A 25,592-nucleotide genomic window follows, 5' to 3' on the forward strand; every position below is an offset into this window, starting at 1 on the left:
TTCGAAAATACACAACCACGGGGAGTCAAGCCACTCTTCCTCTGGAGTCATAGAGTCTATAATGTGTATTGGTCTAGTCGTAGGAAATGAATATGCAGAATGCTACCTACACGCTCAAAGAGTCGAAACAGCTGACGAGCTTGCACGAGCCGTATGTCAGCTTCTCGCGCGCCTGGCCACTGTACAACTGTTGCCAGCTCAAGAAAACTACTTAGGCTAGCTACAGCTATCAATCGGCGGCTCGGGTAAGCTCGGTAAGCCGGGTAATATATTATTTGCACTCGTCTGATTTGTCCATGTGCTGTGGCTAAACAAAATGTATAAATGTGCCGATGTTTGACATATATACTCCATATAGCTATACATTTGTATCTGATACTACAAATTGGAAATACCTGGTCACTAATTGGGCCGGCAAGTTCTGCTGCGCCACTAATCCCTCATTTTTGAGCGCTATGACTGGGCCCCGCCACATGCACGACATAGCCTGACTCCATTTGATTTTCAGCTCCCCACTGATGCTTTCTTGCCCGCCCATTATTTAATAACAAGATATTTCTAATACAACACCTATATACAATAATATTTCTTTTATTTCTTGCTATAAAGATATAAGACTTTTCTCGCACTTGCACATCCAACATGGAATTAGCAAGAGTCCGTTGTTTGAAGAAAGGCTGGGTGTCGTCACTGGCTACTCGATCAGCTATTCGTCGATCGCTGCAAACGAATGTTCATCCGACGTCGTTCAGAACGTTTGAGCCCTCTTTGTCACAACATAGTACAAGCCCTAACTCCAAAGAGTCAGGATCGAAGTCGTCTGTATCTGGTGGTGACCCAAAGGCACCTAAGAAGTCTTTGCTGTGGAATAAGCATGCTATGACCGACGTTTTCTCGGAACTGAATCGCCAGGACGAGAAGAAAACCACTCAAAGCCTCAATGATATGCTGTCTTCCATAGGCTCTTCTTTCGCCCCGAAAGCCTCTGCGTCTCGGGAAGCTGGTAAAGTGACCCCGACTAGACCAACTCAGCAGAGTAACACCGCTCAGACTTCTGGTGGCGAGACCGCTTGGAGAGCGAGTAGCACTGCGACTGAATCCGTTGACAAACTTGAACCTCAGACGAAGACTCGTGCGCCCCGCAAATTTAAACCCCGGAAGGCTGCGATCACACTTACTAAGAATGCTGTTGCTCATGTTCAAAATTTGCTAGAAGGTCCCGAGCCCAAGCTCCTGCGGATTGGTGTCCGCAATAGAGGATGTTCCGGCCTCACATATCACTTCGAATATGTTGACAAACCGGGAATGTTTGACGAAGAAGTTGTTCAGGACGGAGTCAAGGTTCTTGTCGACTCGAAAGCTCTTTTCAGCATTATCGGAAGCGAGATGGACTGGGTTGATGACAAACTCAGTAACAGATTTGTTTTCAGAAACCCCAACATTAAGGGTTCATGCGGATGTGGTGAATCTTTCATGGTTTAGGACACTTGCATTCATTCATTGATCGCATTCAGTATAGCTACTTGTTATGCTGTATCTTGGTTTATCTACATATGGTTGTGACGACAAGTGTCACTTTTTGGTTTACCTTGGTTTACATTTGATGAAGACACATCAAACAGTTGCATGGAGTTGGGATGTACTATAGAAATATGAATAAAAATCATAAAATATCGTTGATTCAAAAGTCCTATAATACATGCTGTATATTCGATTATCGGTAGTTTGATACCTACATATCAATACGATTCTCAAGTTGTAATCCGTGACGGGAATGTCTTTATGGTATTTCGTTAGCTGCTAGACTACAGTCCAAGCCATCTTCCGCATAAGAAAAACGTAGCGCCGATAAAACGAATCAACGCCATAGCAGCCACTGCCCACAAGATGACTTCTAAATAGATGCTGCTCCTGGTGTTGGTGATAGTCTCGTCAGTAGATGTTGAGTCTGTGCTAGTGGAGAGTCTCTCGAAGCCAGCGGTATTGAGGACAACAGCAACAATGGTGAAATTGCTGAGCATCCAAATGAGAACGACGATAGATCTGATCAGAGCATAGTAGTCTGCGGTCTGGTCTTGTTCCGACTGTTTCTCGTCAACTTCCTCTGGTTTCTCATCCAGTCTGCGAAGCTCGTCTAGGTAGGATTGGTCAATCTCATCACGCTTAGTAGGAATGGTAAAAGTCAGCTTTCCCTTCTCGTCTGTCTTTGCGACACCGAGGTCAAGTTTTTGGCCAACGTCTCCTTTTGTTCCCCAACTGATATCGTGAATATTGCAGAAAGCATAGACGTTTAGTACGTTGATATACGAAGGTGAAATCAGAATGTACTGTATGAAGGAAGTAAACATATGTCCAAACTCGAGAAACATGAACGAAGCAAGGAAGTAAAGGATATACGTTGAGAGTAATGAGACCATAATTCCACGGAGAACTGAATTCGTAAATAGTAATTTGAAAGCAAATCCGTTATTGTCACTGATGACCGACTGCACAGCATGAACGGACACGAAAACGATAGCAAAAATTAGGTAGACCATGAGTACAGCAAAGAACCATACCATAATTGTATAGAAAGCTTGAGTACCCTTTGGTCTATTACCAAACGACAAAACGAAGCACGTTACCAGACTTCCCATATACATCCACTCAAAAACGACAGAAAGATATTTCCCTGCTCCGAAGTTGTATGACGAATCCCCGAGGCTGGCTGTGAGTAATCTGAACACCAGAAAGAAATTGCCAATTCCAAACCAGCTGAAAAGCATTGCGAAAAGCTGGTAGGCAAATTCAATGTGGAACATAATCTTGCGGAAAAATGAGTGATTCGATTTCCAGATTTTAAAGGCATGAGACAGTGAGTATATAGCTGCGAAAAAAGATCCGTTTAACCAACGACGCCGCTGTAAAATCAGTTCGTAAAGCTGCTCAGGAACGTCCGTAGCTGCACTCGCCTGGTTGACGTAGCGCAAAGTCCAATTTTGGCCGCGTTTAGCAACCAGCTCATAGCAGAGAATTCTATCTTCAGCCAGATACATATTTGAAGTGAACAGACCTGCGCCGAAGTCGTGCAGATGTTCGCCTTTGAAATATTTATCCAAGGGCCCCTCTCCGTCAGTGCTTTGCAGGGCTTCATAACGGTACGCAGAAAAAGCACCGGGCAACACTGAGATGAAGCCGAACGCAGACTCTAGAGGTTTGTCGAGAATATTAGACATCTTGTACTCAAAATTCTGAGCGGCAACCAAGGGGTTGAGAAGCTTCCTACCCATCTTGCCGAGACTTGCTTTTATTTCTCCACATGCTCCGGCCACATTGGCGTGGCGATCAAATTCTTTCCACAGATGATAAATTGAGTCGTATCCAGGTTGCGTACCGGCATCTAAAAGAACACAGACGCGAGGGTTCAGAACAGTACCGAACGCTTGAAAAAACCAACGGTGTGAATTGATTTTTTTCTGGTTCTTCTCTTTTAGACAGAACAGGAGCTGTACGGGTACCGTATCAGTTGTCGAAAAGCGAACCAAAGGACCAGTGCTTGTGAATCCAACTTTTGTTGTGTATTCGTAGAGATGAGCCGTCACTGGTTTTTCATCAACGATATTGACAGCAATTCCTTCTTGATAACATCCCAGAGCAGCCATGACACTTCGCGCACGAGCATTGATCTTCTGTCTACCATCCGCGACGACAACGACGACGACCTTTCTCCAGCCCTCCGGGCCCCAAGTTCGTGAACCGGACCTAGTACAAAGATGGCGAATGTTTTTGAATACGCCGTTGAGTGTACGCGCCAACAGCTCGTCGTCTTCATTATATAAGGTCACGACGATGGCAATTTCAGTCTGACGCGGCCGAGGGTAAATTGTTTGGCGAAGCGTGAAGTCGGATGCGCTAAATTGGGAGGGATCACATGTAGCTGCGGTATATCGCATGTGAGTGAACTCACGTTCGTCATTAGTTCCAATCCTTTCAAGAAGCTTTGTTGAGACCGGACAGTCTAGGACTAAATTTCCACGAAACATTCGGACCTTGACAGTCTTGTTACGGCGCGGCTGATTTCCCTCCGAAGGAATCTGCCACTGTGGCATAATATTTCCATCAGCGTCATACTGTGGCTGCTCTGGAACGACACCTGCGGCGGGCACGATCATACCATCGTCGTTAAGAGTAAGGCCACTAGGAGAATTAACCATGGTGTATGATTGCGAACCAGCGCTTGGCATATTTAGAATCGGCATATTCTCGTTTCCTTGTATATCATCGTGATATTCTTGATCGGAGTTTGCCTGGGTGTCCTCATCCTCATCGTAAGTATTGAGATCATACGACTCTCCGGGCCCCCAATGTGTAGGGGTGAAACGATTATAGAAATCATCATGGAGCGGAATGTGCCCATCTGGGCCGTTTCCAGCGGCACCAATGGAAAGCTTTTGCCCAAAATGGCCGGGCTGTTGGCCAGCCGGGGGAACATTGTGACTGACTGGTAGGATTGGAGCTGGCTGTGCATATTCAGTCAGCGGGATTACCTCCTCATGTGGGTTGTAACCAGGCATGTAAGAACCACCAGAAGTGTATCCGGGTCGTATCTGGCTTGTTTGAGTATCGTAATTCGGATATCCTCCTGTCTGTACGTTGTCATACACTGGCTGAGGACTAGGAGTACTGCGCCATGGTTGAGATCCCATCTGAGCGCTGTAGTCGTATGGCTGTGGTGAATGCGACCGGTAACCGTAACTCGACGGAGGCATTTGCGGCGGCTCGGCACCATAATCAGCATGGCCCCTTCCATCTTCTAGATCTTCATAGGTATTGCGCTGTGGAGCATAATCTAAGGTCTCAGCATCGTCTCAGTGGCATCTTATCACATACTTCCTGATGTTTGTCTCCGTTGAGTCATCGTTTCTGTAGTGACAGCACACCGGTTTTCGGTTATGGCTGTGTGGACCTACCGAACCGAAAGATGAAGTTATATGGATGACCCCTGTGTAGCTAGATGCTATTGTAAGGTGCGTCTTGTCGCGGCCGTCGACTATAAGTACAGCTATCAGGTAGTATTCCCCACTGGCAAAGTATTTAGTGAAAGCTTTCACCAGTTGTTGTTCGCTCGTAGTTCGGTGTTGAGCAGAGTCTTCTGTTTCTATAATTTTTCCGAGGTTGTGTGAGGCCCAGGTTTTAATAGCTTGCCCTTTAGATCGAGGTACAACAACCGCCAGGCCCTAGCGACGGCTCTTGGGTATTTAGACACTCGAGGAAGTATATTTAAAAATAAATTGGGACACAACAGGGGTCGTGAACCTTTATAAGTTAGACTTTGTCCAGCCACGCGTTGGTGTCTGTCAGCATGTGACTAGTGAGAAAGCTGGCAGGTCGGGCCGCCTGATCAGGCTACGGACAATATAAGCTTACAGAACGTCATGTACTCTTTCTACTGCCGGGAACTGAAATCTTGTAGAATGGATTCTTGGATAACATAGTTAAGCGAGTGAGGTTATGCACGCAGAGCACTGCGCTACACAAGAGGTTTATGTTGAACAACATACACGTCAACGAACATAGACTAGTACTATGAGGCTGTAAAGGGGGCTGTGAGGCGCGAGGCGGAGTGAAACGTGGCGCAGCGTCTTGTGACGTATATCCAGGCGTAAAAAATATACACTTATCGCGACAATGGCTTTGTTGTGTACTTTTTCTACGTCTTCCTTGATTTCCATATGAGGACAGAGGAACAGAAAAATAGTCGCACAGAGTAAGCCATAAAGTACACCCTTATCATCAGCTTTTCTATGCTGCGCAATCCAAGCGGACTCCGCCCTCGTTCTCACATACTGTTGGAGTAGTATAGCGGTCTTTACACAGTCACGTATCTGCGTCACATTATGTCACTACAAAACATCTGTCATCTTGCTCAGAAGTTGCTGGCCGGTTCCAGAGTTCCTCAATAGAGGTATATCTCCGTGTTTAAATGTCGGCATCCAATTCCTTACGTAGGAAGCCTTTGTGAAATGGACAATCTGCTCATAGTTACGCTCAAACCCATTTACGCCCCCATAATAAGGATCTTGCACGATCTTCGGAAAGCTGCTGTCGTAACCGTATTCTCCGAAGAGCACAACTGCGGTCACTATGCTATAGCAGCGCTTTTCATACCTTTGGCTTTGCTTGAACGCGGTTGGATTCTCTTCAAATCTGCAAGATTATTGGCGTCCTACTGTTAAATTTACATCTCGCTGTTCGTCATACCATAGCAAAGATGTAATCGAAGCGACTGAAATCTTGTTTGCTCTGTATGTCAGGGAAGCTTTTGACATGATACGTACGACCTGTCTAGCGCTGTGGTCGATTGGAACACCGTGTATACGACAGACCTGGGCAGAGCGATGGTCCGGGCTTTCTCCAACGTGATATGCGGCAGTTCCCATAGAGTCGAATTCCCCAAATCTATCGGCATAGCCAAGTTCTGCAATAGTGTGCTTTGCAACTGCCCTGTGGGTCAACACATTTGGTCTGGATTCCAGCAACTTACTCGGCCATAGGTGATCGGCAGCTATCAGTCAGAGAGATCAGTAACGGCCTTACATATTTCCCAGGCAGCAGAACGCCAACGAAATCTTTTCACTCTCAGCCATTATTCGTTGCGAATTTTTATACCAATTTGTCGGTCATGAGCAATGGCCTTAAACATCAATTACCCTAGCCCAACTTCACGAGCGCGTTACGCGTCGCTTAATCACGCATTGCAACTTGTGCATTAATCTCGAACGAAAATATACTATGGATTCGGACACTGTCGCTGAAGTCATTTCTCAATCCAGATATGCCCGCAAGATCAAAGCCCCGTTTTCGCGTTCTGCCTACGCAGAGCTACTATCGCTCTCATTTTGGGCTCGCTGCGGAGGAAATTGAGGACACCGACGACAATGAGTTCCATAGACCTCCAGCACATGAAGAGATCGATACTGTATCGGACACCACAAAGCAAGTGGACTATATCGACGATGCTACACAAGTACCTGACTTACAAAAGGATCGCGAACATATTGCTCGATATGAAAATGAATGCGAAGTCGACATCAACAAACACGCAACGACAAATGGCCACCCCCAAAGTCTCAAACCAAATCTTCCAAACAGACGAATGAACAGAGCAGTCGCGCATTTCAAAACTGGCAGTCAAGCAGATATTTACTCGACCACGACAAGTTCGAGTATAGCATATCCTTCGGCAAATGGTTTGCAATCATATAACTGTAAAAGACGCCGACTGCGTGCCAACAATTTTGTTCTCAGTCCCGATTGCCATATGGAACCCACTACCATCAAAAACGAATATAGTGGTCGCATTATCGCTCAGTGGGTTACTAAGATACAGTCTGATGCTGTATTAAACCGTACTCGCTGCGAACGGCAGCGCGAGAGTTACAGCAAGCAAAAAAAAGGCCTCTTCTCGAAAGGCGGTTCAAGTTTCCACCAAATTTCGATAGATACCATTGCCGAAACGTGCTTACTGCGTCGTGTGAACACCCAGTCTGACGGAATCACCACATGTCGGATAATGCCGCTCTCGGCGAATCAAGAAGAGAATCTCGTCTTACTTCAAAACTACGAGCGAATTCCGCCTTTGGATACGACCTTGACAACGTATAAGCCAACCTGGAGCCTTGATCTGCCAGGTATCGGAATACTCAAGTTTGCTATCACATTTGACATACAATGATACCATATATTAATCCCTATCTCCCTCTATTGAACGCCATTTAACGAGCATGTTAACAGCTTTACATAAACGAGGCAATTTTCCTGGCTATCGAAAGTGGCCGACCAGCAGGCTAAATAGTCAGTTGGTGTTATAAGCATTTGCACATACCTGGATAATGCTACTACGATGCTGAACAGCTCGGCTATGCTGCCGAGATGCAGTTTCATTTACTGAAACGCTAGAAACCACGTGTCTTTTAGATCCACCTTTCAATTCCTCCCATCGCTGTTCTGAGTCAATGTCGATATCAACATCTTCGTCGGTATTTTCGGCATCATCATCATACTGTGCTGAATTATTGAGTTTTTGTGACTCTTCTGGATCCTCCGTTAAAAAAGACAAGGTCTTACCCCGTTAGAATGACTGATATCACATGCTCACCTTTCTGATATCATCAATTGTTTGCGTTCGCTGTGCGTTTGTATATCTCTTATTGCGACGGTAGGAGACTACATTGTCCGACTCTTTGGACGCGACAGCCTGTAGGCCACCATGGACCTCGTCTGAGTTTTCTTCTCCTTTGTCGCGCATAGACTCTACCTCTGAGAAATCATCTGCGTCCGTAGATGCGAAAAAATCACGATCTTTGTCAATAGCCTCGATCGTCTGAAAAAACGGCTGAGCCTTAGGATTCTGAGCTAGTTTAGAAAGTTTCTGATTCTCCAGTAACTTCTCACGTCGCTTTGCAAGCTCGTGAGATCTGGCCTGGTGGCGTTCGTGCTCATAATCGTCATCTTCATCCGAGAACAGAATATCATCAAGCCCATTAGTTTCAGCGCTGGTAACTCCTCTGCGAGTACGCTTTCTGAAACCGCCAGTCGTGACATCGTGAAGAAGTCGGGTAACGAGCTTTTCATCGCGCTCACGCTCTCCTTCTGCGTGCAATGCAGCCACATCTGCCTCACGTAGTGGAGCATTGTCATTATCGTCAACGAGACCTTCCAACTTTGTGTCTCCATCGCTCTGGCCATCCGAGTCGTCTTCGGACATCCCGCCAATTCCGGCCCACTCATCTTCGGATTCTTCTGCTTGGTCGTCGAACATCTCTTTCGCCGCTGAGGAAATTTCGCGGACGTGAACCGGTTTAATACGATGACGGCCGCCCGATATTTTCAAGTTCCTCTGTACCGCCTTGGGTGTAGTTTCAACATCGTCGTCAGACTCGGTTTCAATGTCGTTGATACGGCGTCTTTGGCGGCCGGTAGATTTATTTAGCATATGCTGATTGCGACTAGCAGCTTGCACCATATCTTTGAGAGGACTGAAGTTGTCTACCTGGGTTGGGATGTCGCATCTACCCATAAATCGTGACGAAGGAGTTGCCTGTGTGAATTTCAGCGTGTTAGCTGTGGAAGGGGAACTTATAGCTGATATCTCCGAGAAGGGTGTTGCCGGATCATCGACGTATCGCTGCTCTTCATAACCAGGTGTGGGTGATGCCTGAGTGTTCAACGGCTGAGACTGCTGAGTAGCCTCCACCTGCAGTGCACAATCCTTTGAAGGCGTCGAAATTTCCAGTGGCTCGTCATCGACACTTCGAAGCTTAGACAGCCTTGACTGTGTGTTCAGTGGACTGTTGACCGAGGCCGAAAAAAATTGAGAGAGCCCCTCTGGTTCTAGTTTGTCTTGCGTCGCCGGAACTTGAAGACATTGCACCTCAGCCACAAGTTGAGATGTGCTGGTCTCTGACGTCGCCTTGGAGACATCAATGTCTGCCGAGCTAGACACCCGAATCCGGGCGCCCTGCCCTTGTTGTTCGCTACTCGCGTTGTCGTGATCTATGTTCGCATGCTGCAAGCCCTCAAGATCAATTTCTGCTGTGGAGTCTTCCCCTGTATTCTCATCTTCGCTGCTACCTTCGAGATCCTCTTGAAGACTCTCGTTGTCGGTGTACTCAGTGTCGTATTCTTCGTCGCGGTCGTCCATATCAAGTACATCAATCGACTCATCTGCACCATTGCGCAAGCGTTCTCGTTTCTCTTGACGGCGTACGAGCTCAGCATTCCTCCGTTCTTTTTCGAGGAGACTCTCAATTATGGCGTTTTCCTTATCCCTCTCTTCTGCTGTAATAACCTTGCCGCCTGCGGCTACAATATCAGCCTCCCGGGCCTGTTTCTCCTTTATGGCTTGCTGTCTAGTCTGTTCTAATATATGAGCGTGTAGCATTTGCGCGGTCATTTGTCCTTTCTTTAAATCAATCTCTGGAGTGGACTGAGTCTTAATATGAGCCTTGAGCTTCCGAAGTGCAAGACGGTCGCGATCAATAGGCTTCAGCGTGACGATCTCAAGTTCAGATTCTGAATCATCGAGGTCCTGTTCCGCTTGTTGCAGAAGGTGGCTGTATCGAGAACTCTGCCGTATCTTCGGATGTGCTGTACCGGCTGGATGCTTGTCACCAATTGCTGCTGGAATGGGAGAAGAGGGGGGGGTCTCTGTTTTGTCTTCTTCAGACTCGCCTTTCGAGCTAAATCTATTAGCCAAAATTATGAGCGCAATCTACCTCGACGACCCGGAACCATGAGAGACTTTAAAGTTGAATAACTTGAACAGAGACTCTTTTGTTTTATTGGCGACGGTTTTGGCCTCAACGGACAATTGCAGATCTGATGATTAGTTCATGACATGTGTGAACATACTTCGAGCTATGCGTTCAGACTCGCGGTGCATCTGTTCTAAAGCTTTTTTGCTTGCCTAAGGTTAGCCGGCAGTTTGCGTTACTGCTACCTGACGGATTGGACGATCAAGCCGTTCGTCATTTGAAATGTTTAGGTCGATTTCCTCCAATGTTGAAGTCTCCGGTACTGTACTTTTACGGCTCTCTATTTCCAGCTCAGCTTTGCGTTGTTTCTGAAATTCGAGATTTCTCTTTGAGACCAGTTTTGTCATTTTCTTGCTTTGTGCAAACGTGGCAAGGTCTTCGAAATTTGGAAGATCTGTCTCACTATCCTCGTCCATGCTCGCTTGTGTAGAGGTGGAATCAAGGCTATTGCTGCATGGCGGGAGATCTTCTCTGTTGTTTTCAACCGAGAATGGCGCTATCAGCTGAGTCGTTGATGGATTGAACGAGAATGGACTCCCTGCCCTCCCCTCGTCTTCACTGTCGGACCCCTCAATTACCGCATGCCGTCTGTCTCTCGTCTGATTTTGAAATGTAGACGAGGCTGCGGAGCTCTGCGTATCGTGTTTTTTAGATGATCTCCCATTCTTCATTTGGTTACTGTGAGACGACAGCACTTCATTCAACGGTGAGGATGAAGTTGGACGAGAGTTTTCTAAATTTGTACTCTGAAATTTGTAGCTTGTCGAATTACCCAACAGCTTCTGACGTACTTCCATATACGAGGAACAACTAGTTTCTTCATTAGGGCCTGTCCGGGAATCAAGTGTTAATCGCTTCTTCAAAAGTGCGGCACGACCTCGTCGCGCTCGAGGTTGCAGTAGATTTGTTTCGTCATCACTACTCTCGGAGCTAGAGGGAGATTCCGCGGCGAGTAATGATCGAACCCGTGAACGTGGAGTCAATAGAATGTCATCACTGCCTTTTATCCCGTACGCTTTGGATGACGGTGAGCGGACGCGCCCATCGTTGGTAGCGTTGTGGTCACTCTGGATCTCGCATGACTCGTCCATAATACCAGAAGTCATTCTCTAGAGCATTCGACTGCTATATTTGTCAGAAAACCAGTATATTACAGTTACCCACAGGGTGCAGGTTGGTGGTAGTCCCTCCTCGTAGATGCAATTCGGGCAGGAAGCTTGTTATATAACTGTTGCTAAACATTAGATGTAAAATTGTAATGTGCACAGCAGACAAATGACGCGTGAACCTTACCACTAAACGCGTCCGAGTGATCATTACGCGACGTGAAGTTACCCTCTTCAAGCTAACCGCAATTTCCCATCACAGCCACGTAGGATCCGATTTCGAAATGCAGCTGCTCGTGCCCCTTACCGACAGCAAGGCTTGTGCGGGCTCACAGAGACTGTTCTTTGACTGCTTGCTGGGTAAATCTGAACACTCAACGATTGCTAAAACACAAATGTAGACCGCACTGCGGTTGTACTTCTGCAAGCTTCTGTAGTCAACATCAAAGCCCGTTGTAACGGATAAAATGGTATATATTGCGTTTGTTTGGCTACGTAATGTCCGTCTAACAATAAGTCTTAGCACTAATAGCGGCTGGAACTCAAAAGAGTACTCCAGCGGATGAAACGCAGCCAGAGCAGCTGGCAATCAGCTTGCTCGTTGACAAGGTCGTAGACCCACAGGCGACCGGAATTCGTCAGTAGATTGAAATGAATGAGCGACCTTTGAACACACTTCGAACAATGACATCTTGCTTCGATGACATTGTCGATTCGAAGTGAGATGGTCTAAATCAAATCTGGCGAAACATATTTAGCTCAGTATATCAGTTGGTCTAGCGAGCGGCAATGCGCCAGGACAACACCGTCTAACTTGAAGCAACCTCACGTATGTGAATGTTTTAACAGTGATGGTTTCTAGCTGGTCGGAAATAGTAGATTACTACGATAATCTGGGTATAATCCACTGCTGCCAATAGTATATTACATGCCAGCCAGACACAGCAGCTAGTTCGCCTGAAGGGGTCTCTGACGAGATACAAAGCCGTCTTGTCAGCGGATGTTAACTCGCAAAGAAAATACTTCCGCGAAAAGCTCACGGCTTTTTAACCGCGCAGACGCGCTCAGTGGGTTGAGGGCACTCGAGCAGACTATATTTGCACGGTCATACTGTGTCTCGAGTATTCTGCACCTACAGTTGCTCCAAGTGAGATGCACACATTACGAGTAGCTGAGTCTGTATCTGCTTCAGGAAATATGGGTACAGATCTTCTCGCAACAATCTCATCTCTGTATGATCTGAACACCCTCCTGAGTCTTCGAACCCATGGTCTGCTCGAGGCTAAGGAGAATAGACAATATCTTTCACTTTTTGGGTTCACGAAGCTCTATGGCACCCGAAATTATTACGTGTGGTCTGAGCTCATGTTTATAGCTCTGTCGCAACTGCGCTTGTGGTCCGTGGTGCTGCAGGATCCGATGAATGACGACGACGAGTGGATTGAACGTGACGCTTGTGCTTACAAGTATATTCTACTCTCAGTCTTCGATGAAATCCGAAGAGATCTGCAAAATAGTTGTGGCTCAGCCAAAGAGGCATGGACACACCTTGAGCAGGCGTATAGCCATCCCACACTTCTTGACATCATACATGTGGAGCGGGAAATAAATACACCCATACCTGAGGGTCATCCCTCGGTTCGTCGCTTTGTCGATAAAATTATCGCCGGGGTGGATTTCTTGCGAGCGGCGGGGAAGAAAATTGACGACACGGAGCTCGTTCGAAGAATACTCTGCGCGCTGCCTTGGTCTTACGACAAGTTTATTGAGACTCTTTCAGCTGAACAACTGCAAACTCCAGGCGAATTGATAGCCGCGCTCACGCTTTTTGAAGCAAACTGACTCGATTCCATATTATGCATCTAAAAGCTTTCCAGATATCAGATGCTTGCATCGTGTAAATTATTGTTATTAGGGCGTACATCGGTTAAAGCTATATAATATAATACTTCAAAGAATAATCTCATTTATGATATATACAGATTGCATATTTGGCAATATCCAACAACTACCATTGATAGCGGTTGGTGGGCTTGAAATAAACAGGCTTGTTGGGGAGTTGTACCCACACCTTCTTATTCACTTCCCGTTTGGCCGCATCTCTAGCCAAACGCTGCTTCGTCTCCGGCGTCCGGATAACACACTTGACATGGTGCTCTCTGCGAGTGATGATTCCGGTACGTCCTCGACCTTTGAAGTCAATCATTTTTCCCATAAGATATCTGCTCCGAGGTTCTTTGCCGGCCCAAATTTGCTCGATATATAATCCCTGCTCAGGCATGCCAAGCTGTTTGGCTTCTTCCAAGCCACGGATAAACATGGCCTCGAGATCGCGGGAGAGTTTCTTCGAATTGAAATGGCAATGCGTAATGGCCTGCTTGAGGTCCATACCCCTCAAAGACCGCAGGAGAGGTGTAACCTTCTTCACACTGCCGTTGTGGGTGTAGGAATGTAGAAACAACGACGGTTCCAGAAGAGCTCGTTGCTCCTTCGTGAGCCGAAGACGTTTATTTTTGGCCAAGTCTGACTCGATGCCTTTTTCTTGTGCGAGGTAGACTGCCTTTTGCTCTTCCGTGAGATGAGCATCGAGAACCGAGAGAGGTTTTGGGTGCATTACTTCCATCAACGCGGTATCATCTTCCGGCTTCCCGATGGAAGGCGTGGGAGAAATTTCTTCATCTTCCATTGCGTCGAGTTCTTTATACAATGGGTCCTGCTCCTCTGTTTCGTTAAGTTTGGCGCGAGCCGCATTGTAGTTCTCCAGGTCATCGAGCATGCTGCGCTTATTTCCTCTCGAAAACTGCGAGAAGAGAGAGCTCTCATCATCGCTATCACCAGGAGACTTTCTGTCGGCCCTCAAAATCACAGAAGACTGGAAACCTTTTGAAGAGACGAGAACTGAAGGCCGGCTCTTGGCGCCCACCAGACGCAACGGAACAAACGCTGCTGGTGCTAATGTTAGCCGACTGCATATAATTTCCAATTGAATATAGCTCACCGGTGGCCCTCCGCGATAACACTCTGCTGTATCCCGAGAATGGCAGCATTGTCGTGCGTCAGTATTTCGATAACGGTAACCAAAGAGTTTCGAAAAAATTTAGCAAAATTTCCGGAAGTGTTACCCGGTGTGACATTGAGACTACGATCGAAACACCCAACTTCTCATGTCAGCCTCGAGTCACCAAAGTCAGGGCCGATATGATCGCGGAGGAAAACCATACAAATGTCAATGATCTGCGAAATAATTTGCAGAACGTTGATGACCAGCCTGAAGCATTGAATCAGCCCAGTTCAGATGCCCCGCATCTAGATCAGATTATGACAGACACAATGAGCAGCGAGAGCGGTTTTAACGAGGCCGACGCAGATCGAGTTGGAGCATTATTGGAGTCTCTGGATTCACAACCCTATAGCTATGTCAATCACCAAGAACTGATTAGCTTACTCAAAAAGGCGGGTGAATCAATGGAAGACGAACTAGATGCCGCCCGCCAGAATTTTTGTAGCCTCTTCATGGTCGGCGAAGGTATGCCCATTCTTCGACAGTTTCTGACCGAAGTTTTTTACCTGGAGTGGATTAACGAAATCAAGCTGCGAGGGACGGATATTGATACGAAGGTTAAGGTATTAGAACTGTACGCGGCCGCTGTACAGGATCTGCTGTGTAAATATAGACCCGTGGCATTCACTAATTTTGCAGCCGTTCCGTTATGGCAGAGCTACTTGAATTATATTCTTTCCGAACACGAAGCAGAAGTATCAGCAGGAAGGACAGAGGAGGAGATTTTTTTTTCGAAAGAACTTGTCGAGCAGGCTATGCTCGATGCTGTTTCATCTACCAACCATTCAATTCCCAACGTAAGTACGTATACCATTTGCACTAACGAGGTAGAGCAATATCGTCTGGGATATATACCGGGACTACAAGCTTCAGGAGGCTCAAAAATCGCAGAGGTGGGTAAGCACACTTGCTTTTCTGATCATTAGACCCGAGGATTTGCAAATCGTGAAGAAGTTATATCTCAGCAGATTGCGGACGATTCATCAGACTGTTGATGAAACCTTTTCGGCGTATTCCAATTTCATCACTATGTATGAAAATCACAAATACGAGCAAGAAATGGTTTCTGCCAATAAGATATATAGCGAAACAAAGCGGAGGCTTTCTGATCGCGCGCACTGGGAGACTGCCGTTTCTACAGGTGATTTAGGTCAGTGGATGGAATATATCAACTGGGAGCTTTCACGACCTAAAAAGTATTTCGAACAAGAACTCGTACGAGCCCACTTTGAGAGAGCTCTACAGACCAACAGTCTTGTACCATCTCTGTGGAGGTCATACGCTCTGTTTCTCTTGGAAAATGTGTTTCCATTCTCAACGGTTGAACAAATTTTAAAAAGGAGTTGCAAGGCATGCCCTTGGTCCGGTGAGCTATGGGGCATATACATACGAACTCTAGAACGGTTTGACTCCAGTGCTTCGTCCATTTTAGAGGTGAAGGACCGTGCGCTTGATACGAAGCTCCTTTCCTTAAACGCGACAGAATTCGGCTACTTAGCGGTTTCTTGGCTTGCATATGTGCGAAGATCTGTCTCCGACTGGGATTCCCCAGACGAGTCTTTTCTAGTCGACAACGAGATTCACAAGTTACAGGAACTAGCTGTACACGAAACTCCCGACCCTCATTTCCGACTTCAGCAGATGATTTTATTTTTACGAGGCATGCAAGGGAAGCTAGATCTAGCCCGTCGCGAATGGGAAAGGCTGTCAAAGAAGCACGTTCGAGAATCGCGATTTTGGTTGAAATGGTTTGAGTGGGAGCTTCGTTTTAGCACCAATAAGGAAATAACAGCGTCGGGTATTTTGACCAGTGCCGTTAACATAAAATCCATGGACCACCCAGAGCAGATATTTGACCGACTTTTACTGTTTGAGGATCAATATGGTACCGCGTTTTCAACCGAGATAGCGGACATTAAAGTGAAGAAGGCTCAAAAACATTTGGAAAAACGGCGTTGGGAAGAAGCACAACAGAATGCAACGATACAAGCGCATCAACAGGAATTGAAGGCAAGCTTTCAACATGGAAACGAGACTGCTCAGACCACGGAAAAGAGCGCTACTTTATCTATCGAAAAGAGGAAGCTGGAAGAAAGTCACTCTGATGAAAAGTCAACGAAAAGGACCAAACAAGCCGCCATATCGGAGTCAACAACTACCAAAGATCGAGAAAATAACACTGTCATAGTTGATGGTTTGCCTACAGACTGCACTGACGCGCAGCTACGATCTTTCTTTGAAGGCTGTGGAGAAATCACAAGTCTTCACATTTCATTAAATTCTGAAGAAAGTCATGCTACTACAGCTACGGTATCGTTCCTAACTCACCAAGATGTGCTCTCCGCCTTGACTCGTGACCAAAAGAAAGTTGGCGAGAAAATAGTTTCAGTTAGCCAGGGTGCTAAGACAACGCTTTGGATTACGAATTTCCCCGCATCTGCAGACAGAGCTTACATCGAGAAATTATTTTCTCCATATGGAGAGATTGTTGATGTGCGGTTTCCATCATTGACTGTAAACAACAAGCGCCGGTTCTGTTACTTGCAGTTTAAGCACTCTGAGCAGGCGCAGCTGGCCGTAAATGCTCTTCATGACCATGAGCTGCCAGATATTGAAGATCGAGAAGGAAGGAAAAAGAAGTTAGTAGTCAAGATCAGTGATCCGTCCCAACGACAAGGAAGACAAGGTGCTCTTTACGAGGGAAGAGAGCTTTATGTGAGAAACATCGCAGTCAACATCAAGGAAACGGACCTCCGAAAGCTATTTGAGAAGTTTGGTACCGTCGAAAAGATTAGAATGCCCACAAAGGACAAGCTGTTTGGACTCCACCAAGGGTTTGGTTTCATAACGTTCTCTACCCCAGAAGAGGCAAAGCGAGCTCTTGAACTTGACTTTACAAAAGTGGGGAGTAAAGCCATTAATGTATCCATCGCAAATCCCAAAGGCGGGCCTAAGCCTTTCAAAACTCGCCAAAAAGATTAGTGGTGTGAATAGATTAATATATAAGTTTTAGATTTAATATACGTAGAGGTCAGGTGTAAGGACTGTATCCAAGATTAGCCACCGAACCACATGTCACATCATCGTCGATACGGAAAACATGCGTGTTTTTTTTTTTTTGGCAATAGCATCACTGGGACAATCATGTTTAGTGGCCTGAGATCGGCGTTAAAATTGAGGGGTATCAGTTTCAAAATCGGGTCACCGGCAACACGATGATATATAAGCCTATCAATCGTCCGGTAATGGTCAATAGAAAAGTATGAAGGCACTCCGATTCTACGCCAGGGGAGATATTCGATTTGAGACTGAAGTTGCTGAGCCCACCCTGTCCGCCAACCAAAATGTTTTGATTGCGCCGAAATGGTGTGGAATATGCGGAACTGATCTACATGAATACCTCGACGGACCGATATTCTGTCCGCAAGTTTCGCACAAAATCACAAATGAGAAAGTACCTGTCACACTTGGACATGAATTCGCTGGAGTGGTCCTAAAGGTCGGTCCTGGAGTCACGCACGTGAAAGCCGGCGACCATGTTTGTGTCGAAGCCTCTATTAGATGCAACTCTGCCTGTGCACAGTGTCGTGATGGTCGAACAAATTGCTGTACAAACGGTGCTGGCTTCATAGGACTTTCAGGATGGGGTGGTGGTCTTTCAGAGAGGATCGCAGTTCCATCGTCTCAGGTCTTCAAACTGCCAAGATCATTGCCGATCGAGTTGGGTGCTTTAGTGGAACCATTATCGGTGGCTTGGCATGCTATTCGCATCTCAGGGTTTAAGTCAGGAATGACAGCACTAGTCCTAGGCTCAGGTCCGATCGGATTAGCAACTATCGTAGGACTAAAGGCCTTTGGAGCTAGCCAGATCTTAGTTTCCGAGCCCGCTTCGATTCGTCGACAACAAGCAGAAAAGTTAGGCGTCTCGGTTGTTGACCCTTCGTCAAACAATATCGTTGATTACGTTCGCAAGCACTGCATTGGAGCCGAGGGAGCCGAGGGAGCCGACTTCTCGTATGATTGCTCAGGCGTACAAGCCACATTCGACGCCAGTCTTGCAGCAATTAAACCAGGAGGAACAGCGTTCAACATAGCAATTTGGGGAAGAGCATGCAGCTACCATCCCAATGACCTTCTTCTTAGCGAGAAACACATCGGTGGTTCAATCGGCTATGTCGGTCAGGATTTTGCCGAGGTCATCGAGGCAATATCTGACGGGCGTATAAAGGTCGACGAAATTAGCAATTTCATCACAGCTAAAATTGCTGTCAAAGATATTGTCCATGAAGGTTTCGAGCAATTGATTAAAAATAAAGATCAACACATTAAGATCATTGCAACCTGTGACAACAATCTGTTGAGCTGAATTATGTATCGTCAAAGATCCTTGTGTGAATTTTCAATATTGAATATCGGCAATAGTTTAGTGGCTAGAATTCTCGCTTGTCGCGCGGGAGACCGGGGTTCAATTCCCCGTTGCCGAGAAGATTTATCAATTTCATGTTCCGATTTGACTCTTACATGACTTGTCTTTTGATGTGGCTCTGCTACACGGACATTAGATTGTATTTTTTTATTTATACATACGAAAAATAAGCTCCATTCGTTGCATATGATATCTACATTATTTATACCAAAGATTTGTGAGCTACTTCGAAAATTATATTATCAGGGTCTGCGCGACTACTGATTCGCGATTATCCATCTATTTCTTGCCAAACGGCAGTTTCCACTTCATGATCCGGAAGACATAAAATCCAACAAAAATGAAGGCAGTGTTGAAGATCAGGTAAGCGCAAAGAAGTCCGATGTTACGCCAGTGATAAGCGTACTTGATATTTACAGTACTAAGCCACGAGTCACCAATTTCGTAACGACAATACTGGCAATTCGCTGTTGCGTCGAGATTGTTGATGTAGCCACCAGAAATGTCTGCGAATTCGCCCGCATAATCACCACATGTCATACCTGGCACCGGCTGAAAAATGCTGAACTGGTTCTCTTCGCAGACGATAGGCTTATCGTGTAGAATTGCTCCCAGGAGACTTTGAACGACATAAGTTAAAGCTATCTGTTAGTAACCATAACGCTATTGTTTACTTACGAGAGACACGGTAAACAAAAACCCAGAAGCTGGGCATAGCGTCCTTGGGCTGAAGTACGCCACAGAACTGGAGGATAAAAGAGAAAAGCAAAGACGTCAATACCGACGCAGTCGCAGCGTTTGAAGAGATCGCCGCAATCGCCAAACCAAAGGTTGTATAGAAGAGCTGGAAGAGGACACCATACACGAAGTAAACGTAACCGCCAACCTCAGGTGATCTGTCAAAGAAAGTAGTCCAGTAAAAGCACATAAAGAACATAGTTCCACAGAAAATATTGTAAGGAATCTCGGCCAGGAGTATCGACAACTGCATGGTAGTCCAGTGGTATGTATTGCTGGCATTCTCTCTAACTTCAAAAAGCTCGCGAAGATCTATGGCCCTAGGCTGTAGCTGGTTGATCAGAGGAGCAGAGATAATCATGGCCATGAATATAGCGAAAAGTCCGTTCTGTACTCCCGTAATATTATACTTGATATCCCAGAAGGTGAACCCAATGAAAAGACCACCGATAATGCAGAGAGTCAACTTTGCAGCGATGTAAGAAGGTGAACGCCAATAGTGTTTGAAAGTTCTGACACTGATAGCCTTCATCTGCATTCCCCACGGAACAGCGTAACGGCTTGTAAGTTCTGAATTTTCGTCCTTCGGCAGTTGGGCAAGCTTAGTTTGCAGCTCGGAAATCTCTTCGGTGGTCTTGTGGAACTCCAAAGAGTTTTTCCACTTTTCATGCCAGTCCTCATGGACTTCAGCAGTGGCTCCAGCGCCAATACAGTCAAGAATATACTCCGCCGGGTTATCATCAGGACCGCATTGATGCGCGCCATTTCTCTCAAAATAGTCGATGATTGTGGCAGAATTTTTTCCGATGTCACCAAAGTAAACAGTTTGGCCACCTTTCTTCAGTAGTAATAGACGATCGAACTGCTCAAAAAGAGTTGCCGAAGGCTGGTGGATGGTGCAGAGAATTGACTGACCAGCATTCGCAAGCTTCCGGAGGAAAGTGACGATAGCCCAGGCAGACTGCGAGTCAAGACCAGAAGTTGGCTCATCAAGGAACAGAAGAAGGGACGGTTTAGCGGCGAGTTCAACACCAATAGAAAGTTTTTTCCGTTGCTCGACGTTCAATCCACGACCAATTCCACCGATAACTGCGTCCGCGTAGTCGTGCATATCAAGAAGGCCGATTATAGTTTCCACGTATTCGTGTTTTTCTTTGATGGGAACGCTTGCAGGTTGACGCAGCTCAGCTGAGAACTTTAAGGCTTCACGCACGGTCGATTCGGCAAGATGCAAATCTTGCTGCTGCACATATCCGGTTCTTCTTTGAAAGCTGCGATCGAGAGGTCGGCCGTTCACCAACATGTCACCAGTAATGACACCAAAGTCAATCCGCTGAGCCAGAACGTTGAGTAGAGTCGTCTTTCCAGCACCAGACTCACCCATTAGTGCAGTCATAGTTCCAGGTTTGACATAACCTTGAATGTCGTCGAGAAGCTTGCGCTTCCCGCCCTTGATCGGGATGACATAGTCAACATGCTGCCAAGAGAATACTTCAGTCGATCGGGTGGCAGTGGTCTCAAGTCCGTCCACAGGCGCCTGAAGTTCGTCGATGTTGGTAATACCTACACTCTTCTCCTCGAAAGACTCCACAGTTCCATCAATCAGACGACTCTTGGCACCGCGCTTAAACAGAAGAACATCGCCACCGCTAGCAACCGGACGAATGTACTCGGTAGCAATAGCATACACCGCGGTGAAGAAAATCCAAAATGCCATCAGCACGCCAAAGTTGCGCCAAAAGTGGTCAAACTTGTACTCGAAGCTAGCCTGCAAATAATCGTCGCCCAAAACATAGTCTTGACCCGAAACGGAACCAGCAACAGCGCAGACCTTGTAATCAATTGACACATTGTCATAAGCTGATCCCTGAGGCACAAGACTGCTGGTACATTCCATGTGTCGACCGTGAAATTCGTTCGCCATGAGCGCCTCAAAACTGTATGAAACCGGATTAACCCAACTGAGCCATCGGAACCACGGGTGCATAGAAGGACGAGGGATAACGTAGCCAGTATAGATTGCTAGAATGAGTAAACCGATACCAGCAACCGCGTTTGCTACTTCAATCGTCTTTGTAAGCGCGGCAATCATTTGGAAGAAGGACGCAAACGTCAGACCACAAACAACTGTGAACAGCAGGAAATAGAAGAATTGACCAGGCGTTCGATTGAGATTTGAAATGAAGTATAAAATTATGTCGAATAGCAGTGTCGTAAGCACACGTGTGGGCCAACTCGAGACAAGGTTACCAAGGGCCTCTGCAGACGGGTGATAAAATGCGTAGCTCCTCTGTTTGAGAACAATGGGACGTTGGGCATATGCAGTCGAGATTTCTGCCATGGTGGTAAGCGCAGTGAAAAGGATAGCGAAGAAGATGACTCCACCGCGCGAGAAGGCGCCGTTTGTGTCATTGGCCATATTGTAGAAGAGTGAGCCGGTAATCAGAGACTGGACAATGTTAGCCACAGAATTTGTGATCACATAAGCCTTGTCTCCTGCAACACGTTGTCCTCCACGCTTGAGACAGGCGACCAGTTGATGGTAATACGAAATAGTATAAGAGGACTCTGCTGACATCCTCTTCATTTTGTCCTGATGAGCAGAGGCAGCAAACTTGGAGAAAGTAGCTTGACCATCTGTAGTCTGTTCAAAATTTTCGATCTCATCCATAAGCGCCTGGTAGTCGCTAGAATTGCGCCAATAAGCCTCAAACTCAGCGGCAGTCCGTGGAACCTTGGATTCGAATCCAGGCTTCACGAAACGACCATTAGGATCCGTAACAGCAGTGAGAAATTCAGCGGTCGTCTGACGGGGAGGGCATTGCCAACCCATTTCCTCAAAGTATGCCCGTGCGCGCTGCGCCGGGCCAAAAAAGACTTGGCGTCCCAGATAAAGGACCGTCACCTTATCAAAGAGCTTATAGATGTTTTCTCCAGCCTGGTAAATAGCCACGAGAGCAACGTTCTGCATAAGGTTGGTAGAAGCTCTGATAGCTTGGGCATATTCCAGACTTCTCAGTTAGCAGAACTCTTGACTCAACTTACGCAGTAGAAGCGTCTAGTCCACGCGTAGCATTATCCCATGAAACCATCACCGGTCGGGCAGCCATAACTTCGGCAATGGAAACACGTTTACGCTCACCACCAGACACGCCACGAATAAAATCGTTTCCAACCTTAGTCTGAAATGTGTGCGTAAGACCAAAAACAGTAGCAAGCAGATCACGAACGTAGCGGATATATTCCGCACGGGTCATATTGTCCACTCTAACTTTAGGGGTCCGCACCTCAGCAGCGAACGAAAGAGTCTGGTCCACAGTCAGACTAGGAAAATGGGTGTCCATCTCTCCATTGTAGATCACATCACCATTGAAGCGTTTCTTGATAGTATCCTGGTCCATACCGTCGTAAGAGATGGTTCCCTGAACAGACTGCAGCTGATCGGTCTCACCAGCACAGCACTTCAGGAGGGTGGAACAGCCAGCGCCGGGTCTCCCCAGGACGAGTAGCATTTCGCCTTTGTTCACAACGCCAGCGAAATCTTCAACGATATTCCGGAGTTTGCCTTTTCGTTTCTCCTTGATAACTCGAGGAAGCGACCCAATTGTGCGAAGAACCTCTCCCACTGAAGGAGCAATCGCGGCAGCTTAAGCGTTAGCAAAGATGGTCGAGATAGAGCATACCCTGATCAATGCCTTGCGCAGTCAAGCCCTTGAACATGACACCAACGCTACGCAGTTGAATTCCCTGCTCTTCATGCTTGCGGACTATGTTCTGCAGTTTACGCTGCAAATTGAAATCTTTCTCGTCCATGCCTTCCTTGGCCTCAGCCGCAGTCCGGTTGGACATCACCTTAGAGAGCGTCTCCAGTCTCTGTAGATTTTCACCCTCTAGTAGCGAGCGGTCGAAGTCGGGATCGCCATAAGAGAGCTGTTTCTCATACTGAGCCTCAACATCGCCTTCGAAGTTAGTGGCGAGTTACGAATGAACAGGCTAACTTACCCACTGAGCCTGAGCTCGATCCACTACCGCTTGACATCTTGCGAGCACTAAACGGTGATCCGCGAGTAATCAATAAATATACCGATTACCGTACTGTGAATCAGGTTTGTCGAAGAGCAAGTGAAGTTTAGAAAACGGGAACCAGGAAACTTATATGTATGGCGTATGTTAGAGTATAGTTTAAAGAATGAAAGTCAGTCCCAACCGTGGTCAGGAAGCTACAACCTGAGCGTGCCGCAAGACTAGAGTCCGCTTATTTGGAACTATCTCCGCGGCGTGGCCGGGCTATGGACACTACCTCCGGTAGTGTCGGCCCCGGATGGCGCCGATGTCTACCACAAGTACTACGTCCGCTATCATTGCTAGCTCCTCAGGTTTCGTGCAAACACTACACAGCCCGCGAAAGACACGTACGCTCCCAAAGCTATTGATCGTTTGCAGCTCCCAGTCGTCATAGCCCACTGCTTCATGTTCTATTGATGATAATGAAGTCGCACGATGTGCACTGTGCACGGTACTCATTGCGATCTCACGAGCCCAATACGGTAATAATAAGATTCTCCTTGGAGGTTATGCACGCCATGAGGTCTGCTAAAGACAAGCGAAGTCTGAAATTCTCGACCAGTTGGGAAATATAGAGGGGACTCTGAGCTCAAAACCTCCCAAATTCGGAGAAAGGGAAGTGTTTCACATAATAAAATCTTTAATTAATACATATGTAGTTAAATATTAAATAGAAACGAACGACCAGCTACTCTTAAACACGATGCGGGTCCACACGCAACACAGTCGGCCGCAACATTGGCCGACAGTATCGGAAAACCTTAATTTACCGGGCCCGATGTCGGATGTCGGCGAATAAGTTGGCCGACATCAATATCGCAGTATTCATTATCGTGGCATGTGCCTTGATAGACCTTCCAGCTCCGAATATTTTCCGGTAGTCTTAGGATTAGGTGATACACGATTTATTCGAGACCGAGCTAAAAACCCGCCGTTCCATGTTCTGCAAAGAACCGGTTGCTTCATGTTCTGGCTATGTGTTCGTGTGCTCGTGGCTGTTAAAGGACTTACATGGCACAGGCGGGCACAACGGCACAAAAATGACAGTTCTGTGACTCGACCCATTGTTTCTAGAAGCTTGGACAGGTGATTGCTAGTAAGCCCTATATCGCGTAGAGTTCGCGTAGAGTTGTGGGACGCGTGTAGCCTCGCTTTGGTGCCATGTATAGAACTTTGTGCCCGGATCTTCGTAGAGCCGTCTCCGTCTTAGATCCGTAAAGTACACGTAGCACCATCTATGTCCAAATGCATAGGCTTAGCGGAGATCATGGTTCCTTGAACGACCGGTACGACAGAGGTTAGGTAAGGCCAGGTCAGCTGCAGAATGGTGGTGACGCGTTTAAGGTTAGGTGAATGCCTGCGGCTCTATCTCCACTTCTTGCGTATGTTGCTATGCTGCTACGTATATGCACACGGCTGAGGCACGGCTGAGGTGCGGCTGATGTACGGCTGAGGTACGTTGGCCATCCTGCAAGACGTTCGCAGAAGCTCTCTCTGTACGGATTTACGACGACCCAGATGAGAACCCTGTCATTAAAATTGAAATATGATTAGATAAAGCTCTCCCCATTCCAACTGGTGGTCCTGATCTGCTGCGCTCGTACTCTTCTTCTGTGCTTGCATGAAAAAATCGCCTCTCACAATGTACTTGACTGCTGGTCTGCTCTGTGTAGATCGAATTCAAATCTGCCGGTGTTGCAATGTTTCGTAGTCCTTTTAGCAGAATTGACGGCCAGTTCGCAAGCCAATACCGAGAATAAACTCGATCTGGCCGCCTATAGCAACTTCATTTGCTGTCGTTACTTGCCGTCCCTGTGGTCTTTACAAAGCCCGAGATGGCGACTACTGGAATCAACAGCGCGAGCATGATGCTGCTTTCAGATCCGCAGAAAGTGGCCACC

General features: G+C 46.7%; 10 protein-coding genes and 1 non-coding gene across 11 annotated transcripts; 5 read left to right on the plus strand and 6 right to left on the minus strand.

Moving 5' to 3' along the window:
* Window positions 1–642: 642 nt before the first annotated feature.
* Window positions 643–1,482, plus strand: V1510DRAFT_426381 (uncharacterized protein; the record flags this gene model as incomplete). Its single annotated transcript, XM_066935154.1, is given in 2 exon segments — window positions 643–770; window positions 783–1,482. The coding sequence occupies 2 exon segments, from the start codon at window positions 643–645 to the stop codon at window positions 1,480–1,482; spliced, it is 828 nt and encodes a 275-aa protein (XP_066788497.1).
* Window positions 1,483–1,805: 323 nt separating this feature from the next.
* Window positions 1,806–4,897, minus strand: V1510DRAFT_407386 (chitin synthase I; the record flags this gene model as incomplete). Its single annotated transcript, XM_066932407.1, has 2 exons — window positions 1,806–4,828; window positions 4,870–4,897. The coding sequence occupies 2 exons, from the start codon at window positions 4,895–4,897 to the stop codon at window positions 1,806–1,808; spliced, it is 3,051 nt and encodes a 1,016-aa protein (XP_066788498.1).
* A 515-nt stretch (window positions 4,898–5,412) lies between these two features.
* Window positions 5,413–6,626, minus strand: V1510DRAFT_426383 (phosphotyrosine protein phosphatase I superfamily; the record flags this gene model as incomplete). Its single annotated transcript, XM_066935155.1, has 7 exons — window positions 5,413–5,460; window positions 5,985–6,112; window positions 6,148–6,205; window positions 6,241–6,282; window positions 6,318–6,483; window positions 6,524–6,544; window positions 6,577–6,626. The coding sequence occupies 7 exons, from the start codon at window positions 6,624–6,626 to the stop codon at window positions 5,413–5,415; spliced, it is 513 nt and encodes a 170-aa protein (XP_066788499.1).
* A 188-nt stretch (window positions 6,627–6,814) lies between these two features.
* V1510DRAFT_407387 (uncharacterized protein) lies at window positions 6,815–7,714 on the plus strand (the record flags this gene model as incomplete). Its single annotated transcript, XM_066932408.1, has 1 exon — window positions 6,815–7,714. One exon carries the CDS (start codon window positions 6,815–6,817, stop codon window positions 7,712–7,714), a length of 900 nt encoding a protein of 299 aa, XP_066788500.1.
* A 163-nt stretch (window positions 7,715–7,877) lies between these two features.
* V1510DRAFT_144459 (MRC1-like domain-containing protein) lies at window positions 7,878–10,890 on the minus strand. The gene is made up of 5 exons (XM_066930342.1): window positions 10,393–10,890; window positions 10,257–10,359; window positions 8,138–10,220; window positions 8,043–8,101; window positions 7,878–8,010 (listed from the first exon to the last, which is right to left on the minus strand). The coding sequence occupies exons 1-5, from the start codon at window positions 10,421–10,423 to the stop codon at window positions 8,004–8,006; spliced, it is 2,283 nt and encodes a 760-aa protein (XP_066788501.1). The 5' UTR covers window positions 10,424–10,890; the 3' UTR covers window positions 7,878–8,003.
* V1510DRAFT_138190 (uncharacterized protein) lies at window positions 10,163–11,535 on the minus strand. Its single transcript, XM_066930339.1, has 3 exons — window positions 11,460–11,535; window positions 10,393–11,420; window positions 10,163–10,359 (listed from the first exon to the last, which is right to left on the minus strand). Exon 2 carries the CDS (start codon window positions 11,399–11,401, stop codon window positions 10,454–10,456), a length of 948 nt encoding a protein of 315 aa, XP_066788502.1. The 5' UTR covers window positions 11,402–11,420; window positions 11,460–11,535; the 3' UTR covers window positions 10,163–10,359; window positions 10,393–10,453.
* Window positions 11,536–13,409: 1,874 nt separating this feature from the next.
* On the minus strand, window positions 13,410–14,024 carry V1510DRAFT_366338 (mitochondrial 54S ribosomal protein uL22m; the record flags this gene model as incomplete). The annotated part of the gene is made up of 1 exon (XM_066931261.1): window positions 13,410–14,024. The coding sequence occupies one exon, from the start codon at window positions 14,022–14,024 to the stop codon at window positions 13,410–13,412; it is 615 nt and encodes a 204-aa protein (XP_066788503.1).
* A 548-nt stretch (window positions 14,025–14,572) lies between these two features.
* Window positions 14,573–17,481, plus strand: V1510DRAFT_418125 (uncharacterized protein). The gene is made up of 5 exons (XM_066934077.1): window positions 14,573–14,927; window positions 14,961–15,065; window positions 15,102–15,259; window positions 15,294–15,355; window positions 15,389–17,481. Exons 1-5 carry the CDS (start codon window positions 14,600–14,602, stop codon window positions 17,442–17,444), a joined length of 2,709 nt encoding a protein of 902 aa, XP_066788504.1. The 5' UTR covers window positions 14,573–14,599; the 3' UTR covers window positions 17,445–17,481.
* A 243-nt stretch (window positions 17,482–17,724) lies between these two features.
* V1510DRAFT_366432 (chaperonin 10-like protein) lies at window positions 17,725–18,828 on the plus strand (the record flags this gene model as incomplete). Its single annotated transcript, XM_066931266.1, has 1 exon — window positions 17,725–18,828. The coding sequence occupies one exon, from the start codon at window positions 17,725–17,727 to the stop codon at window positions 18,826–18,828; it is 1,104 nt and encodes a 367-aa protein (XP_066788505.1).
* A 46-nt stretch (window positions 18,829–18,874) lies between these two features.
* Window positions 18,875–18,946, plus strand: V1510DRAFT_t156. Its single transcript has one exon. It is a non-coding gene; the product is annotated as a tRNA-Asp (tRNA).
* An 87-nt stretch (window positions 18,947–19,033) lies between these two features.
* On the minus strand, window positions 19,034–23,800 carry V1510DRAFT_418132 (ABC-2 type transporter-domain-containing protein). Its single transcript, XM_066934078.1, has 5 exons — window positions 23,629–23,800; window positions 23,310–23,585; window positions 22,672–23,272; window positions 19,567–22,637; window positions 19,034–19,529 (listed from the first exon to the last, which is right to left on the minus strand). The coding sequence occupies exons 1-5, from the start codon at window positions 23,663–23,665 to the stop codon at window positions 19,168–19,170; spliced, it is 4,347 nt and encodes a 1,448-aa protein (XP_066788506.1). The 5' UTR covers window positions 23,666–23,800; the 3' UTR covers window positions 19,034–19,167.
* Window positions 23,801–25,592: the final 1,792 nt, after the last annotated feature.

Source organism: Dipodascopsis tothii (genome assembly GCF_038497935.1).
Source record: "Dipodascopsis tothii strain CBS 759.85 unplaced genomic scaffold V1510scaffold_18, whole genome shotgun sequence".
In the NCBI taxonomy this organism is placed as follows: Eukaryota; Fungi; Ascomycota; class Lipomycetes; order Lipomycetales; family Lipomycetaceae; genus Neoaidaea; species Neoaidaea tothii.